This window comes from Rattus norvegicus, chromosome 1 (assembly GCF_036323735.1).
Source record: "Rattus norvegicus strain BN/NHsdMcwi chromosome 1, GRCr8, whole genome shotgun sequence".
NCBI classification, from domain to species: Eukaryota; Metazoa; Chordata; class Mammalia; order Rodentia; family Muridae; genus Rattus; species Rattus norvegicus.
Window position 1 is genome coordinate 232,032,954 of NC_086019.1, and position 18,371 is coordinate 232,051,324.

Sequence of the window (18,371 nt, forward strand, 5' to 3'; positions counted from 1 at the left end):
AACCAGTAAGAAATAAAAAGTAAACATAACTAGTGTACAATAAAATATTAATTAATAAAAAGCTAGAAAAAGCACTATTAAAAATCCTTCCTTTTTTTTTTTTTTTTTAATGGCTGAAGGCATAGCTCAGAAAGGCAGTTCTTAGCTTAGAGAAAACCTTGCACCACAATTAATCAATCGATCTCTTTAAATGTATTTTACTTATTTGTGGGGGTGGGGGGTGGGGATGGGGCGGGGACTGTGTTTAATGGAGATGGACTATATGTGTAGGTCAAACTTTTGGAAGTTGGTTCTCACCTGCTGAGGGCAGGGCCTCTCTTGTCGTCTTTCGCCACTACGGGCTAATTAATAAAAATTAATCCTATTTTTCTGAAACTATTTATAGTGACCTCATATTATATACCATCCAATCTTAGCTTTAAGTACAGCGCATCAATGCAGCAGTAGAATAAAGAGTCACAAATGTTACTGAACATAACAGTTATTGAGCTTCACTTACCTTCTCCAAATTCATTTAAGATCACTGCTATTTTCCTATTATGTTGTTCTGTCAGAATGTAATTCAGAAGTGTTGTCTTTCCAGCACCTATAAAATATATTAAAGCAACCAAAGTTGAACACTAATTTTGAGGACACAAAAAGAATGTAAAATGTCTTAGTGTTTCTACGAATTTATGTGCCTTTTTTTTACTTAAAAACAATACAGAGGACTTTACAGAAGAGACTAAAAAAAAACCTTTGAAAACTTTGAAATTATTATTTATACATATCTTATACATAATTACAAATAATCTTACAAGTTGAGGCAGTTTTCTAACTTAATACGACTAAAATAATACCTTCTTCATAACTTATACAGCAATGAAAGGTGTCTACATTTTATATTCATTAAAAAGTTAATGAATTATGGCTTCTAAGAAATGTCACCTATTTTTAAAAAGTCAATTTCTTTCATATGCCCTTTCTTAAGTAAAAATAGTTACTTCCCTAAATTTATCCAACTTATTTTAACATCCATGAACTAGCTATAAATTCAGGTTGCCTATATAGTTACTTTTAACATGCTTAAGCAGTCTATTTTTGTAAAACTGATTCTATGAAACAGAATACAGAGGTAGTAACTATACACAGCAGCCTACTCAGGAGAGAAATTCCTAAGACTACACTAACTTTATCCAGCAGGTGGCATAACAGACCTAGTTTGTTCATTTCAAGCAGAAAAAAAAAATTAATCTTGTGAACCAAAATTCCCAAGTTCATAATGAAATAGGTTTTTTAAAAATACCTTTAAACAATACCTTAACTGCACAGCAGTTCAATTATTGGAATATATCATTCATTTTTATGTAGGTGGCCATTTTCATTGTCCCCAATATTTTGCTGTCACAAGCAGTAATGCTGATGTTTTTACACATAGTTTGCACATGTCTACTAAAATTCATTTGCAAATTTCCTAAGGTATAACTAGGAGATAGTAAGGGAATATCAGGGTACTAATATCTTCAACATTTTAAGTCATATTCCTTTTTTGAAGAGATGACTCTTTAAAATGCTTTGAGGAGGGGTTGGGGATTTAGCTCAGTGGTAGAGCGCTTGCCTAGCAAGTGCAAGGCCCTGGGTTCGGTCCCCAGCTCCGAAAAAAAGAAGAAAAAAAAAATGCTTTGAGGAGCTCAACATAATCGTGTAGGAGAGACAGATTTAAGAACACAGAACGATGAGGAAATTTTTAAAGCAGGAGGCCTTGAACATAATTATGTATAGGCCAATGAGAAAGTTGAAAGCTATGAATGTAAGAGATTTATTAGGGCTTAGTAATTAACCACATTATGAAGAAAAGGACATTGTAATATAACTCACATTCATTCAAAAGCATCTAACATGCACCAAATTGAAGTTTCTGCCTCCATGGAGCTTAAAAATGTTAAGTGGGGGAAGATGATGGAGGACTTAGGTATAAATTAGAAAGCTATTTTGTTGCAGGTTGATTATTCAACAGGAGACATACAAAATACTATGGAGAACTTAAAAGGGCTATCTAGCTAGAGTAGTTACAGGAAGAATTATTCTAAGCAGTACTTTTAAGACAGTAGTTTTCAACCTTTGTGTCCTGACCCCTTTGATGGAGTCAAATGACTTTCACAGGGGTCACCGAAGACCATCCTACATATCAGATATTCATAATTTGTAACAGTAGCAAAATTAGTTATGAAGTAGCAACAAAATAATTTTATGGTGGTGGTGGGGTGTTTAACTAGAACACAAGGAACTGTATTAAAGGGCTATAGCATGAGGAAGGTTAAGAACTACCTAAGAAGTAAATTCAATGTGTTGGGCCATCTGACAGGCTAAAGGGGTAGGCAGGAACCAGATCACAGAAGTCCTGGAGTTCTTGCTAAGGAATCTAAATTTTGATCCAAGTGGAACCCACTAAAGGATGTAACAATCAAACTAACACTTTGTAGTAAAAGGTAGGGCTAGCACAAAGATACATTAAAGAGCAAGGAGACTCAGGACTACTGTAGTTAGGAAGAAACACTGTTGGTGTTGCAGAAGGTTGGGAATCTCAGGAGCAGGATTTGAGAAGATGTTAGTGTTTGGACACGTTAAGTATGGAAATGTCTGTAAGACATTAAAAACTATACAGAAATGAAACCAAAGGATGGAAGCCAGAGAAATAGGTGCAAAAATATGAAAATGGAGGAGGCTAGTGGGACAGGGTTCCCAGTATTTCCAAAACAAAACAAAACCCAAACAAACAAAAACAAAAGGCAAAGGATGCAAACCGTGCCCTAGATTCAGTCAGTAACAAGGAGCTTCAGACCATTACCTATACTGTTCCTTTCACCTATCAGTAAGCAAAATGTAGAAAGGCAAAGGGGCAAGTCTGAAGTATACTCTTTGGACAAGGAATTTGCTCCGCTTCTACAGAGTAGCGTCTGAATCTAAAATGTTATTTCTTTATAAAAATGAAGCCCAAGTAAAATCTAGAATAGCCTTGGTCTGACTCTAGAAGGGACAAAACTGGTGGTGTGGAGGCACCACCAGTTTTGATTTCTTAGTCGTATATAAAGGGTGTACCAACATCCAGTTTGTTTGTTGCAACACACAGGAACGAGAGTACCACTTGATTCATATTTTTTTCCACAATTTTTATTTTTCTACATTTCTAGTCACTTATTTGTTGTTCCCCTCTGTTAACTGTAATGCTTTAAAAGGATATTTGTAAACGTTTGCATAGAAAAAAAGCACATGAACTGTCCTTCAGAAAACTGCAACATGTTCGCAAATATATGTGTTTTCATGTATCCCCTGTGTGTCCTCAAGACCCCAGCTTAGGAAAGTTTTCAAAACAAAGGTCTTGTTCTAAGTCAATCTCTTACAGTGTTTTGCAAGCAGCCCTCAAAATGGGAGGTGGGTAGTTTAGGACAGTAAATACATATTACTAATGGCTGGAAGAGTTTGATTCCTATGAAATGCAATCCACTAAGCAAGGTGTAAAACAATGTACAGACCGCACCTTTGTTTTCCTTTCCTTTTCTTGATCAGGGCATCCTTTAATAACAATAGACCGTTTTGCTTTGTTTTGTTTTGTTTTTCAGATGAGAAAACTCGGGTGATTTTTATTATTTCCATTCTAAACTGAGGGGAGATGAGCTTCACAAATGTAAGACAACTTATCAAAGAGGCCACAAAATTAAAAGGTGAGTCTGGGTTTCAAAACCGCCTCTGAAAATGCTAGGAGAGAGGCCCCAGCCCCTACGTCGAAGATTCGTCCACGGCCAGGAGGCCCGGGTGCCTGAAGAGACACGGCAGCCCCCCGTTAATTACCTAAATACCCGGTGACAATTGTGACTGGAATCTTAATGATGAAGTCAAGATTTTCTTCTTTTTCTTGGTGCTTGGTCTCAATGGGGACCAATTCGGGACAATCCTCCGCGTACTCTTCTTCCGCCTCCACGGTTTTCATAGCAGGTAACATGCTGCCGGCAGTACACCACCCCTCAGCTAAAAAGCTGCCGCCAGTCGCACTTCCGCGACAGGATTCGGTCGGCGCGGGGCTGATGGCGTCACCACAACGCGTCGCCTAGCATGACTCTAAGGAACAGCCGGCCCTCCAGCCACGCAACAACGGAAGCTAGACACGCTTTCCCGGGGAGGCACGCCCCTACGCAGAGATAGACACGCCCCCAAGCACAATGGCACGCCCCCTATAGAGCGAGACACACCCCCGAGTCAAACTGCACTTGACTGTTAGGACGCTAGGAGCTCCCATGCCTCGAAGTTGTAGTGGGCTCCAGCAGTTAGCTACTATCTTTTGTTAGGGCTGAGGCAACACCGGTTAGGACTTGGGCAGCTTCACCACAGAACAGACTTTCTCAAGTTGACATATTTTATTCTCATGAAGTCCACCTTTTTTCATTCACATGGAAAAAGAGTGATTATGAAGTCATGCTGTAAACTGTAACCTTTCTCATTTACTTGGATATAAGGTAAACTCACATCATTAATTGTATTTGTTGATTCATACTATTCTCATTAGTCTCTGGACTCCTTTGTATTTGTTTATAGTGGACTCCTTGACAGTTCCCCTAACCTAAAAACATTAAGTTGCACCTCTTCTCCCCCAGCCTAGCATACTAGCTACAATCGTGAATTGGGATCTGCTTGGGAATGCTGAACATTCCTTTATGTGTTTATTATGGCTTGTCCTTATACACATGCACATAAATAATGTTGACCATTGTTTGTTTCTCAATTTCAAAAAAAAAAAAAAAGAGTACCATTCTACCATTCAATGTATAATCTCTTGGGGCTTGCTGGATTTCCAGCTTCACTACTGAATTTCCTGTCAATTGTTATCAGGTGTTGCTGTTTTGTTTCCTTTTGAAACATTCATGCACTTTCCCAACAACATAAGAGATCACCTTGGTGTAGTGCTGGTACTAGCAGATATTAATCTTTTACCAGTTAAATACAAAATAGTACCTCAGTGTGATCATCAGTTGCATTTCCTTGGATTTGAACAAGACTGAGCAACTTTTTATGTGTTTTGGCCATATTGAATTTCAGGCCTTAAGAGGGGCTAGCAAGGATTGCTGTGTGGGCATCAGATCCCGTCACAGATGGTTGTGAGCCAGTTAGTGCTCGTAAATGCCGAGCCATCTCTCCAGACTCACGAAACAAGGTTTTAATCAGTTATATACTTTGGATGTTCAGTGTACTCCAAACACCCATCGACTGATAGACAAACCAATTGTGATATATCTAGACTGGGAAAATTAATTGGTGAGGAACAGGTACAAAGTACTGGTGACCTGCTACCTAAGCATATCTCAAAGGCATGCTAAAATATAAAGACATTCATAAAGACTATACATTCTGCAAGTCCATTAATATCGTTTGTCCACGACAGGCAAATCTAGAGATACAGAAAACAGGTTAGTGACTCCTACAAACTAGGGGTTTAATAAATAGTCCCTGCTAGTAGGCATCATTCGTTTTTAGGGTAGTAAAAAGTGTTCTAAACTTGATTATCATTATGGTAGAAGAACTCTGAATCCACATTGAATTGTGCACACTAAATTAGTCAGTTTTATCTTGCATTGAGTTTTATCTCTTAACTACTATTTTAGATCAAGGCAATCGTGTGCTCAGACCTTATGCCAGATTTTCTTGTTTTGTTTTTCACAGAGAATTGATAATTTTAGCAGTTTAAAGTTCTAACCTCAGGTGCAAGCGTAAGGCTTATAACTTGGTAAAAATTGTTCCTTTAGTCTTTTAGTCTTTTTGCATATCCTTTCCAATAAAAAAATTATCCAGGGAATGTATGGAGTTGTCATTTTCTTTTCTCACTTTAGTAACTGAGCAGAATTCCAGAAGATCAGGTCTCTCTCTCTCTCTCTCTCTCTCTCTCTCTCTCTCTCTCTCTCTCTTTCTCTCTCTCTCTCTCTCAAATTTGTTTGCATTACAACACTGTCCCCCCTTCCAGTGCCCTCCTCCCACAGTTCTTCCCCCAACATCCTATCTCTCCTTCTCCTTTGAGAGAGTGAAAGTCCCCCTGGGTATATCCCCCCATCCCCACACCTGCCATCCCCCAACCCCCAGCACCCCCCTTCCCCCGCCCCACATACAGCTTAGGTACTTCTTATCCTGCTGAGGCCAGACAAGGCAGCCCAGCTAGTAGAACATTTCCCACAAACAGGCAATAGCAGCTTTTGGGATAGCCCTGCTTCAGTTGTTCAAGACCCACACGAAGACCGGGGTACACATGGAGAGGCCTGGCTAGGTCCAGCCCCTGTGTGTTCTTTGGTTGGTGCTTCAGACTCTGAGAGCCTTAAGGGTCCAGGTTAGTTGAATCTGTTGGTCTTCCTATGGAATTCCTATCCCCTTCTGGATCACAATTCTTGCCCCTATTCTTCCGTAAGAGTCCCCACATTCCGTCTACTGTTTGTCTGTGGGTCTCTGCATCTCTGTGAGTTAACTGCTGGGTGGAACCTCTCAGAGGACAACCATGCTGCGCTCCTGTCTGCAAGCATAGCAGAGTATCATCAACAGTGTTAGGGCTTGGTGCTTGCCCATGGGATGGGTCTCTAGTTGGACCAGTTATTGCTTGGCCATTCCTCGGTTCCACCCTCCATCCCTGCATTTCTTGAAGGCAGGTTAAATATGGGGTCAAATTTTTTGTGGGTGGGTTGGTGTCCCTATGGCACTATTGGGCATCCTGCCTGGCTACAGGAAGTGGCCTCTTCAGGTTCCATGTCCCCACTGTGGTGAGTCTTAGCTAAGGCCACCCCTATAGATTTTTGCTAGTCTCCCTATCCCAGGTCTCTAGAAGATGCCCCCCCACGCCCACACCCACACCCACACCGTTGCAGATTTCCATTCATTCTCATGGCCATCTGGCCATCTCTCCTGTCTCTCCCCACATCTGATGATCCTGATCCTAAACCTCCCCCAGCCCCTCACCCATCCAGTTCCCTCCCTCCATCTGCCACCTACAACTGTTGTATACCCCTTTCTAAGTGAGATTCAAGCTTCCTTGCTTGGACCTTCCTTCTTGTTTAGCTTCTCTGTGGAGTGTAGCATGGCTATTCTGTACTTTATGGCTAATGTCCACTTATAAATGAGTACATACCACACTTGTACCCTTGGGTCTGGACACTTCACTCGGGGTGATAGTCTCAAGTTCAATCCATTCGCCTACAAAATTCATGATGTCTCTCTTTTTAATAGCTGAGTAGTATTCCATTGTGTAGATGTACCAGATTTCCTTTATCCATTCTTCAGTTGAGGGATATTGTAGTTGTTTCCGGTATCTGACTATTATAAATAAAGCTGAAAAGGAAGATTTTAATCTAATAATTCTAATATTTGGAGCCTCAGTTCTCCCAAGGTAACTAAATCTGATTTTTTTCTAGATCTTTATTCTAGCATAACAGATTTAACCATCTTTCTAAGTGAGCCTTTGTTCTTATTGATCAATTCAAAATGTCTTTTAAAGTAAGCAAAAACAATTCCTACATATAATATGGTAGAATGCATGACAGTTATTCATTTATCTTAAAATTCCCTCCACGGTTAACTTTGTTATTTTATTTAGTGTCAATGGAGTATGGTAAAACAATATTAACATCAATAATTATGCTGTGTGGAGTCCCTATGAATATCACATCAAGCATATTAAATATATTTAACTGTAAGGTAAATACTGCTTGTATGCCCACGGCATAGACAGGAAACTAAACTAAGGGCATGAAGTATCATGCTCACGGTCATAAAACAGTGAGGAGCAGCTCCATGGCTCACTCCAGATCCGCCTAACCAGAAATTTCATGTTCTTCCAACCCAGGGATCTGAAAGCTTTCAGAACAAAACATAAACCAGATAACAAATTCTTTAGGTTTTACAAACCCAAAAAATCAAATCTGGGGAGAATTTGATTATAGAATAAAGGAAAGGACAGATTACTATCAGTTGAGCAGTGTGTGATCTTTGCGGAGTAAGATCCCCTCTAGTGAGGAACAAAACAGGTTAAGTTCCCAGGGAGCCTACATTCTAGCAGCTCAGCTTTGTGACAGTCACCCTCCTTTATCAAAATCCTTGGGCATAGTTCCCTGTCACTTCCCATTGTTCCTTCCTTGAATAGTTATACCTTTCGCCATGAGAAAAGGTAAATGCTGTGACTGCATCTAAATCTGAGAGGAAAGAATGCCAACTGGCCTTTCTTTTTTCTCTCACTTTTTTTTAAACTTCCTGCACAGGCACCCTCATGGCCAGTCATAGCTCCTGGCTTAGAGAAAAGGAAACTGAGAGTTTCACAATTAGTCCACTTCTTCTTAGTTAACAAATAAAACAAACACAATGTTTTATAAATGTTTAATGTTTACCAGTTTGTTTGCACATGGACATGTTGGGAACAGTGCAGGAAGGCCTCAGAGTATTGGCAGCTCTTCCTGTGACTGCCTTGGTTCAAGCTGACTATTGGAACTCAGAGCTTGATTATCTTGTGTGAAAATACACAGCTGCTCGAAAGAAATAGATCTCCTCACTAGAATATTGAAAGTGGCTAGCCGATGAAATCCATACATTTCCATGTTTCAGGATGTATGACTTCTTTTCAAAGGCTGTTGGCAATACTTTTAAATCTGGGGTAATTGAGTAATTTATCATTAATAAGGCTTAGCTTACATGCCAGTCACTTATAAAAGTCAGTTTCCTACAAATTCAAAGGCAAAACCAAACACTAACGAGAGCCTGCAGGCAGACTAGATAGAGGGTGGCACTATCGTCTGTAAAATATAGGATTAAGCAAGGAATTGTATTGCACAAGACAAAAGAATGTGAAGTAATTTATGTTGTAATTGCTTAGGGTGATAGTTTAAGCAATATCTTCTTATCAATAAAAATTTGAAACTAACATTTGTGGCTTTACATTTTACTGTCTACCATTTATAGGTTTAAGGAAGTATACTCCCAGCACATAGGAGTGTTTCTTAAATGCAAATATAAGGTCACTATTTATTGAGTGTAAATAAAAACAGAAATGAATGAGAGCTCTCTGCCTCTCTTCCTCATGCTCCTCTCTCTTTCCCTTAAAGAGTGTTCAACTCACTTAGCAAAGACGGTGCTACCTGAATTGGAGGCTGGTGTCTTCTGACTCCTTCAACTCCCTTTGAGTAAGTTCCTCGCTGTCTTAGTTCCTTCATGATGTTAAAACACGACACAGAACTGGGGACCGTGCAAGTAAGAGAAAATACTTCACACCGTTCTAAGACAGTGAAGTCCAAGATCAAGGCATGTGCAGGTTTGTTGTCTGATGAAGATGTGACTTCTGTGTACTCCAGAGAAGACATGTGCTATGACCTCAGCAGGCAAATGACCAGAAGCTATGAGATCATTAATCTCATCCATGAAGACAAACCTTGTTACTTACTCACCCCTAAAGGCCTCACCTCTTAATACTATCTCACTGGTGATTAAACTTCAACTGTATACATTTAGGGGACAAATTCACAACACAGCAGCCACCAAAATTGTACTGAACGTGAAAGATGAATGAAATTTTCTTAAGATTAATGTACTTCCTTTTATTAATTTAACATTTCCTTCCTGCCCACGAGTCTCAGTGTGGACTGCTCCAAATTCATAGCGACAAAGATTTTTTTTTTCAAGCCACTTCCGTCTCTCGCCTCTTTAAATGGTTTTTCTTTAAGGAAATTTCTTCAAATTAGCAACTTTCAGCATGCTTATTCCACTACGTATAACTATACTGTTTCAGTGGTACAAAGACTATCTGAACTAACTGGAGAGTTCCTGAGTTAAGGACTTTTATTATTCCTCCTCCCTTTCTCTGCTTAAAAAAAAAAAATTGTTGAGAATTTTCATTTACGAATACACTCTATTTACATCATTCCAAGCCCTTCCTCTCCCTCTCCAACTCCTCCAGTATCTCCCCTCCCTCAAATTCATGACCTGTTCTTCTATAATTCGTATTGGTGTGTGTGTGTGTGTGTGTGTGTGTGTGTGTGTGTGTGCTCACGCATGTGCTCGAGCATGCGTACAGCCATTGATTACCTCACCTACAGGTGAGGCCTTATGAAGTTTTTCTCCATCCATGTCTACTCACTGTGCAGAGCAAGGACGTAAGTTGAGATTCCCTGAGTACGATATCCTTGTGGTATCTAGAAGACACGTTCTCTCAGCAGGCATCCTGGACCCTGGGCTCTTACAACCTTACCATCTCCTATTTCATGATGTTCTCTGAGCCTTGAGTGTTGGAGGTTGGGTCGTGTATATATCATTTGGGGATACACATCCCACTATCACTTATTGTCTGTATTTTTACCGGGGGTGGATCTCTGTAGTAGCCTCTACCGACTATGCAGAAATGTGGGAGCTGCTACTACTGTGGGTACAAGTATTTAGTATACAGTACAGTCGGAAACTAGATTGACTTAGGAAAATGGCCGTGGCATGCTCTCTGCTAGGGTCTATGACATCTCTGGCCATAAGGTCTTGGCTAGGTTTACAATCCCCGGTATGAGTTCTGGCTTAGTTTGCCATCTATTGCTGTGATAAACACCATGACCAAAAGCAACTTGGGGAGGAAGGAATTTATTTTATTTCACAGCTTGTAGTCTATTGTGAACGGAAGTCAGGGTAAGAACTTAAGGCAAGAATGTGGGGCAGGGCCTGAAACAAACCATGGAGGAATGCTGATTACTGGATTACTCTTCATGGCTGCCTCAGCTTGCTTTTTTTTTTTTTTTAATAACACCTAGGACCATGTGCTCAGGGGTCGAACCAGCCACAGTAGGCTGAGCCCTTCCACATCCATTAAGAAAACACCTCACAGATTTGCCTACAGGCCAGTCTGCCGGAGGCATTTTCTCACTTGAAGTTCCTTCTTTGCACGTGACCTTGGACTGTGTCAAAGTGACAAAGAAATAACCAGCACACATTCACTCCTTGCGAGTTAGCTTTAAGTCCAACCCAAAAGCTGTTGGTTATCCCTAAGATAAAAGTTCCACTGTTGGGGTTGGGGATTTAGCTCAGTGGTAGAGCGCTTGCCTAGCAAGTGCAAGGCCCTGGGTTCGGTCCCCAGCTCGGAAAAAAAGAATAAAAAAAAAAAAAAGTTTCACTGTTGTGTTACACCGATCGTTGTTCCGATTCCCGGCCTTCACTGCAGGGTAGGTCCATTGGTAACACCTCGTCTTGGCAGCTTGCACAGCATCTTCTGATGCTAGGAGAGCTTGTCTTCAGGGAAGAAGTTTCCAGGTCAGCTTGGTTCTTCCAAGGCCTGTGTCTGAAGCAAGAGGGTCTTAGCCTTCAACAATAGGGTCTTACCTTCAAGTTCTGTGAGGTAAGCAAAGACAACGGCAATTAGCTTATATTGTTTGGGGGACCTTTGGATCCCCCAACCTACAACTGACAAAATAACAGGCGATGTCTCTTGCCTGGCACTTGGGTTTTTCCTAGTCTGTAACTCTCTTGGGGAGCATTATCGCCCCATGTGGGGTAATTCCATATAAATTTTACACACACACACACACACACACACACACACACACACTCACACACACTCACACACACATACACACACTCACACACACACACTCACACACACACACACACACACACACGTTAGTGTATTTTTAAGTGAGCTTACAAAATAACTTGTTCCCTTATGGCCTTTTCAAACATCCCAGTGCCATTTAACTTCTCTCTCTTTCTCTCCCTCCTCTGCATACCTCCCTCACCAGTTAAACTTGCTCTGTTTTTCTCTTTTCCCCCTTCTTAGCACCGATGTCCTACTAAACCCGCTCTAGAGCTTCCCCTGCCCCACAGCCTGTCATGGTCCCAGTCTACTTTTCCTGGATTCTGTAGTTCCTCCAGGTTACATACTCTGAAGACCTGCAAAGAAGAGAAACCATGAAAGCACTCTTTACCCAACTATAGAGACATTTGGTTGTCCTTGCTCATTGTGCTCTATTCACAATAGCTAGGAAGTGGAAGGGGCCTATACATCCATACCTGGTGAGTGGATGACAAATATATAGTACACATACACAGCGGGATTCTATTAATCTATAAAGAAGAGTAAGACTTGGGGGTAAGTAGATGGAAATGAAAAATCTTATACTGTGAGGTAATCAAGATCCAGAAAGACAGGTTCTGAATATTCTGTCTTCTTTACTTCTAAACCCTGATGGTTAAACTATGTGGATGTCTCCCAGAAGCGAAGACCTCCTATCCCAATCTCCTCTGCATCTATATGTGTCCAAGTTGAGAAAATTCTGGCTACGGGACATATGCATGTGGCATCTTTCTTCATTTCTCCTTTCGTCCTCTTGTCTAGGATGTGGGAGTGATGGTTGCAGCACATCCTGCTTACTGATGATGAGAGCTACACACAGGAGGAAGTGGAACGGCGCCTTGGAAACAGTCACTACTGTGGTCAGTGCCTCCTGAGGACTGCACTAAACCACAGAAGAGGGTAATAGAAGCTGCATGCTGTTTAAAGTTCTGTTTGTGCCTCTGAAACTAGTCATGACCACTGTGAGGTTTTTATTTGGTTAGCTGTCTTTAGAGTAGCACGTATAACCCCTTGATAAAATGTTTAAAGAAAACAGCAGTCTCTCTCACCACTGTCAGTCCTCTCTTTTCTGCTACTGAAAAAAATCAATGTGAGCCGATGAACGGACGCCAATACAGTTTAAATATGTGACCTATAGCTTGGCTGCTACATATTATTTTTTTTTTCTTTTTTTCGGAGCTGGGGACCGAACCTAGAGCCTTGCGCTTGCTAGGCAAGCGCTCTACCACTGAGCCAAATCCCCAACCCCATATTATTTTAACATACACCTATATCTCTAAGATTTCTTATTTATATGACTACACTGTTGCTGTCTTCAGACACACTAGAGGAAGGCATCAGATCCCATTACAGGTGGTTGTGAGCCACTATGTGGCATGTGACTGTTAGAAATTGAACTCAGGGCCTCTGGGAGAGCAGTCAGTGCCCTTAGCTATAGAACCACCTCTCTAGTCACCATGTATTTGCTTGTTTGTTTGTTTATAACATAAATAAGTACAGGTAGGCTTTGTTCTGGATCTTTATTTCCATGAAATATGAAAATATGCACTGTTGATGCTTTCTTCTCATAAGAATGAGGCTTATGCCCATGGATGCTATAGTGGTACGAACATTACATGGCTAACCAATGGCTTTAGGATCAGGTTTAAGGCCTACTTTACAGAAGAAAAAACATGCTCACTTCAATAAATCTGACCAAGAACCCGCTACAAATTTCTAAATGGAAATAGCTAAATAGGTTAGAGTAAGGCTTTGCTTTGTATTGTGAAAGTTGCTAGAACCAAGTTTAATTTTAGCAACCTCTAAAGACAAAAAGGGTGGAGCAGAAAGGTCTCAGATTAAATACTCTCATTGTCTCAGGGAGACTGAACGCAGACCTTCATGCTTGTTAACATGCACTCTGTCGCTGAACTTCAACCCCAGCCCCGAAGCATTCTGATTAATAAAAGAACCCACGCTGTAAGATGTGAAACGTTCATCTAGACCTTAAATACAAACTTAAATTCCTATAGCACTCATACCCTCTGGATTATAGCATAAGACTAATGTACTCCGCATGCATTTTGTAATTTCATGGTCATTCCATGATTTAGAGTGAGATTGAATAAAACTCTAAAGTGAACGGTTGACTTGTTCATTCTCAGTAAACATTGAGAAAACAACTTAATATATCATAACCATAGAGCACTTGCCTAGCAAGCGCAAGGCCCTGGGTTCGGTCCCCAGCTCCAAAAAGAAAAAAAATATCATAACCAAAACAGAGTGTGCATTCAACAAACCTATCAGCAGAGCTAGAGTGCCCACCTGGACCTTGGCCCCATCTGGGTAGCTCTTTGTTTAGAGTGTGTCTGAGGTCTCCAGAACGTCTACACTCGCCCTATTATCTTCTCTGAGAAGGGTTTACACTAGCATTATGCTTTGCTCAAATGCTCTTAAAATTAAAGATGCAAATTTAGAGATCAGTTATAATTTCTTTTAATATTGAGCAAAATCACATCAAAATGTTAGATTTAAAACACAGGATGGAGAGCAGGCCCTGCCCTTCACCTGAACAGCACAGCAGAGCTGACCCTGCATGTGAAGGTTGTAGTGAGTCCAGGAGAGCCAGCCCCGCCTCTTGTCTGCAGGGTGGTGGTATAGACAAAGGAGAGCTCCCCTCATCCTCTCTCTCCTCCCTTGCCACTTATGGCGGTCAGAGAGCTGGCCCTGGAGTTATGACAGTGGGAGAACTAGCCCTGCCCCTTGCTGGCTATAATACTTGGGAGAGTGGACCCTGCATCTGGGCAACAGGATAGAGCTGGCACTGTTTGCAGGGGTGGTGGATGAGAGGTGGGGAAAGGGGAAGGAATGGGCTTGGTGAGGCAGTCTGTGGGGGAGTTACTGGTGAGCCAACCCTGGGGGCATGAGAACTGGAAAGCAGACCAGTCATATACTTCTTAGGCCCAGATCCAGGACTTTGAATTGACCCACCCCATCTATGAACTGCTGGAGTGAATGAAGGGGCCAGTCCTGCAAAACCAAAGCTACAGGATCTCTATGACACAGGGCAACAACAGGATATCTGAGAGGAGTCCCAGTGAGGTTCCAGTACTGATAGAGTACCAGAAGCCAGAGGCTTCCTACCATACATGCCCTTAATCTCAGGAGACAGAGGCAAGGAGATCTCTGAGCTCAAAGCCAGCGTGGTACAGAGCAAGTCCCAGGTAAAGAAAAGCTTGAGTTCAGGTGAGTCCAGGCATGGTCGTACATGCCTTTAATGCCAGCATTCAGGAGACAGAGCAGTGCAGATCTCTGAGTTCAAGGTCAATCTACAGAGCAAGGTCTCCTTAGCCAATGAAGGAGTTGAAAAATCAGAGAGCTGGTGATAATGTAATAGAACAAGGTGGTGGGGGCAAGTTCCTGCTCCAGCAAGCAATAGAACTCAGCAGCTTTGGTCATGTGGCTTTGGCTTTAGAATCAAGAATAGAAGGAACTACTGGGACAATTGACACTGGTTAGCTGGAGTTAAGAAATTAGAGTCAATTAAGATTAAGAAGAGACCAGCATCACTGAGGTGAAGTCTGGGAAGTGTTTGAGATTCCAGAGATAGCTAAGCTTGTACCTCATGCTGCAACTGGACTTGGTAATGTGTAAGAAACCCAGTTAATACTGGTTTTGAAGGTATGAAGGGGTCATGGAGAGCAGCTGAGTCACGGCACTGTAAGAGGCCAGGGAAGGGCATTGGTGAAGGTGCAGCCTCAGTTGCAGTTGATGGCCCAGGGCGGAAGGGGTTGTGCAAAGAAGTTGAGGCTTGGCACCATAAAGGGTGCCTATGAGAGGCTATTGGTGAAGCCTAGTTGCATTGGACAAAACCCAGTGTGCTAGAGATGCTAATACCATGGGATGATCACCAACAGTAGAATGGAGTCAACCAGAACCCAGAGTGCTACAGAGGACAGAGCTGGAGAAGTGACCCAAGCCCTTTGGAGGAGCCCAGAAGATCATGTGTGGCTCTCAGACATTGGGGGGTGGGGAAGCTGTGAAGGTGAAGTTTACTTGGAGACCCCAGGATGTTCAAGATGCCAGAACTGTGGGATACATGATGAGGAAAGCTGCTAACAGGGAGTGGAACCAGCTCAGGAGGAAAAAGGTTGTTGATGGTGAATGCCAGATCTGCGAACAGCAGTCAACAAAGGATGAAAGGAGTTGGACATCTGAAGAGCACTTTGACATCAGACATGGAGACATGGCGATGTAGAGTTTAGAGTTTATGCAGCTGGTTTTGGTCTTGCTCTGGACCAGCATCTCCTCACTATGATGTTTTGGGATGGTAATGTATATCCTTTCTGTTGGAGATATGTGTTCTGCATTTTGATTTTATAGAGAATTACAGTTCAGTGATTGGATGACTATTAGAAGAGACTTTGAGCTTTGGACTTTTAACATTGTTAAAACTGTTAAACTATGGGGACTTTTGAAGTTGGTAAATGTATTTTGCATTATGCTATGGCTAGGTATGGCCCCATAGACTTATGTGTTTGAACAAGCAAATGAGGGCCATGGAGAATGTGGTGGTTTGAATATGCTTGGTCCAGGGAGTGGTACTATTAGGAGGTATGGCCTTGTTGGAGTAGGTTTGGCCTTGTTAAAGGAGGTGTGTCACTGTAGGGGTGGGCTCCTCCTCCAATCTGCCTTGAAGTCTGTCTTCCTCTAGCAGCTTTCAGGTCAAGATACAGAACTCTCAGCTCCTCCTGTGCCATCCTGCCTGAATACTTCCATGCTCCCACCTTGATGATAATGGACTGAACCTCAGAGCCTGTAAGACAACCCTAATTAAATGTTGTCCTTTATAGGAGTTGCCTTGGTCATGGTGTCTCTGCACAGTAGTAGAAACCCTAACAGGACAGAATTTGGTACCAGGAGCAGGGTTTAAACCCATGCAGACATATGTCCATTGGATTGCAATGAACATTTGCAAGCAAAGAAGTGTGGACAAAAGAGTAAATTGTGGGACACACTATGACACACTGCAACTTCTACAGGGGATTTTTTTCTCTATTAGGTAGGAGGTGGCAAGGGTGGAAAATGAGTACGAGGGGCTGGGGGGGAGAGATGAGCGGGACTGGAATGAATGTTGTGAAATTCACAAAGAACCAATAAAAAGTTAAGAAAAAAAAAGACCCAAGATTGTTTTTAAAAGATATACTGTTGCCCCAGGAAATATTGACGAGGATTGATTAATAGTATTGCATCAAATTAATAATTATAGCTGTCTCTTCACAGCTAAAGATAGAACAGAATGAAGAAATAACCTATAGACCAGAAAAAATATTACCCACTATTTATCTGATAGGACTGTTATACAGAATATATAAATAATTAAAAAATTAAACACAGAAAGAACAAATAATCCAAACAACGAACAGGCAAAAGAACTGAAAAGCTCTTACAGGAAAAGAAATGACCAGAAAAATAAAACACAACTCAAAACTCCCTCAAGATTTTATTTCATGCAAGTCAGAATAACTGTAATGAAGAAAGGAAAAACAAATCCAGGCAAGGTTGGGAAGGCGTGGGGAGTTGGACCTTCACACAGTTCGTGGGAACGTCAATTACTGCTGAAGTGGAAACCAGTGTGGAAATTGCTCAAAAACAAACAAACAAAAAGCAAAAGGACTCCTACATGATCTAGCTGTAATATTTTTGGGTATATATCTGAAGAAATCCAAATCAGCATACACACACATCCGGGCTTATTTTGGCCCAGTTCACAGAAGCCAAGGAACAGAATGAGCCTGGGTACCTGCCAGCAGAAAAAATGATTTTTACATAAAGTACCTATACATAGTGGAGTTTTATTTAGCCATAAGAAGAACAAAATCATCATTTTTCACAACAATGGATAGAACTGGATATGGGTTGTGCAAAGCAAAGTAAGGTAGACTCTAGAAGACAGGTGTCATGTGCACACACAGAGTCAGAAGGAAAACAAAAGAACATGAGAGTGCAAGGGAGCAAGGAGAGTTGGGGAGAGCATGGAGAGTTGGGGGGAGCATGGAGAGTTGGGGAGAGCATGGAGAGTTGGGGAGAGCATGGAGAGTTGAGGAGAGCATGGAGTGTTGAGGAGAGCATGGAGAGTTGGGGAGAGCATGGAGAGTTGGGGAGAAGAGCATGGAGAGTTGGGGAGAAGAGCATGGAGAGTTGGGGAGAAGAGCATGGAGAGTTGGGGAGAGCATGGAGAGTTGGGGAGAGCATGGAGAGTTGGGGAGAGCATGGAGAGAGAGGGAGGGTGGAGGAGAGAATGGGGAGAGAGGGAGAATGGGATAAAGGATAGGGAAAAGGGGTGCATAATTGGTGTGTGTGTGAGTGTGGTTATGATCAAAATACATTATAGCTCATATGAAAATGTCAAGTCCATTATTTTATATAAGTCAGAATGTGCTAAAACAAGAGAGGGCACTAGAAGAATTTGGGGACAGTCTACTTGATTTTATTATTTGCTAGATGCATGAATTTGCCAGCAGTCATGGATTTATATACAAAAATTACAGTATATATATGCATATATGTATGTGTCTACTATATATATACTAAATATATATACATTAATATATATAATATACTATATATTAAATACTATATATGCTAAATATTATATATGCCAAAATATATAGAATATATACATATACACGCACACACTAAAATACATTAAATTGTTGCAAAAAAGTGAATGACAATATATATTTTGAGTACAATTATGAAAGCACTGGAGTATCAATATTAATATCAAATAAAC

General features: G+C 41.3%; 1 protein-coding gene and 1 long non-coding RNA gene across 16 annotated transcripts in view; one reads left to right on the forward strand and one right to left on the reverse strand.

Annotated features, from left to right (window-relative positions):
- The window catches only part of Zng1a (Zn regulated GTPase metalloprotein activator 1A), a 44,664-nt gene extending 38,303 nt beyond the window's left edge, over positions 1 to 6,361 (reverse strand). For 3 of the 11 annotated variants that reach the window (XR_010057544.1, XR_010057529.1, XM_063273745.1), the window contains exons 1-2: positions 3,829 to 4,136; positions 500 to 586 (exon numbers count right to left, since the gene is read on the reverse strand). Coding sequence is in view for 8 of the 11 variants with exons in the window: in XM_063273745.1 (XP_063129815.1) it covers positions 500 to 586; positions 3,829 to 3,979 (238 nt within the window). In the remaining 3 variants the exon portion in view is untranslated. Of the gene's footprint in view, positions 1 to 495; positions 587 to 3,828; positions 4,137 to 6,131 lie in introns of those variants that run through there. The other 8 variants (XM_006231192.5, XM_063273627.1, XM_006231191.5 and 5 more) reach the window with 5 other exon arrangements.
- On the forward strand, positions 4,065 to 13,718 carry LOC102556915 (uncharacterized). Of its 5 annotated transcripts, none has more exons than XR_010061227.1 (4): positions 4,090 to 4,490; positions 9,099 to 9,304; positions 12,359 to 12,496; positions 13,457 to 13,718. It is a non-coding gene; the product is annotated as an uncharacterized LOC102556915 (long non-coding RNA). The 5 variants fall into 5 exon arrangements; XR_005499603.2 differs by having other exon boundaries at positions 9,099 to 9,176; XR_001836106.3 differs by lacking the exon at positions 13,457 to 13,718 and having other exon boundaries at positions 4,065 to 4,490; positions 9,099 to 9,176; positions 12,359 to 12,733.
- Positions 13,719 to 18,371: the final 4,653 nt, after the last annotated feature.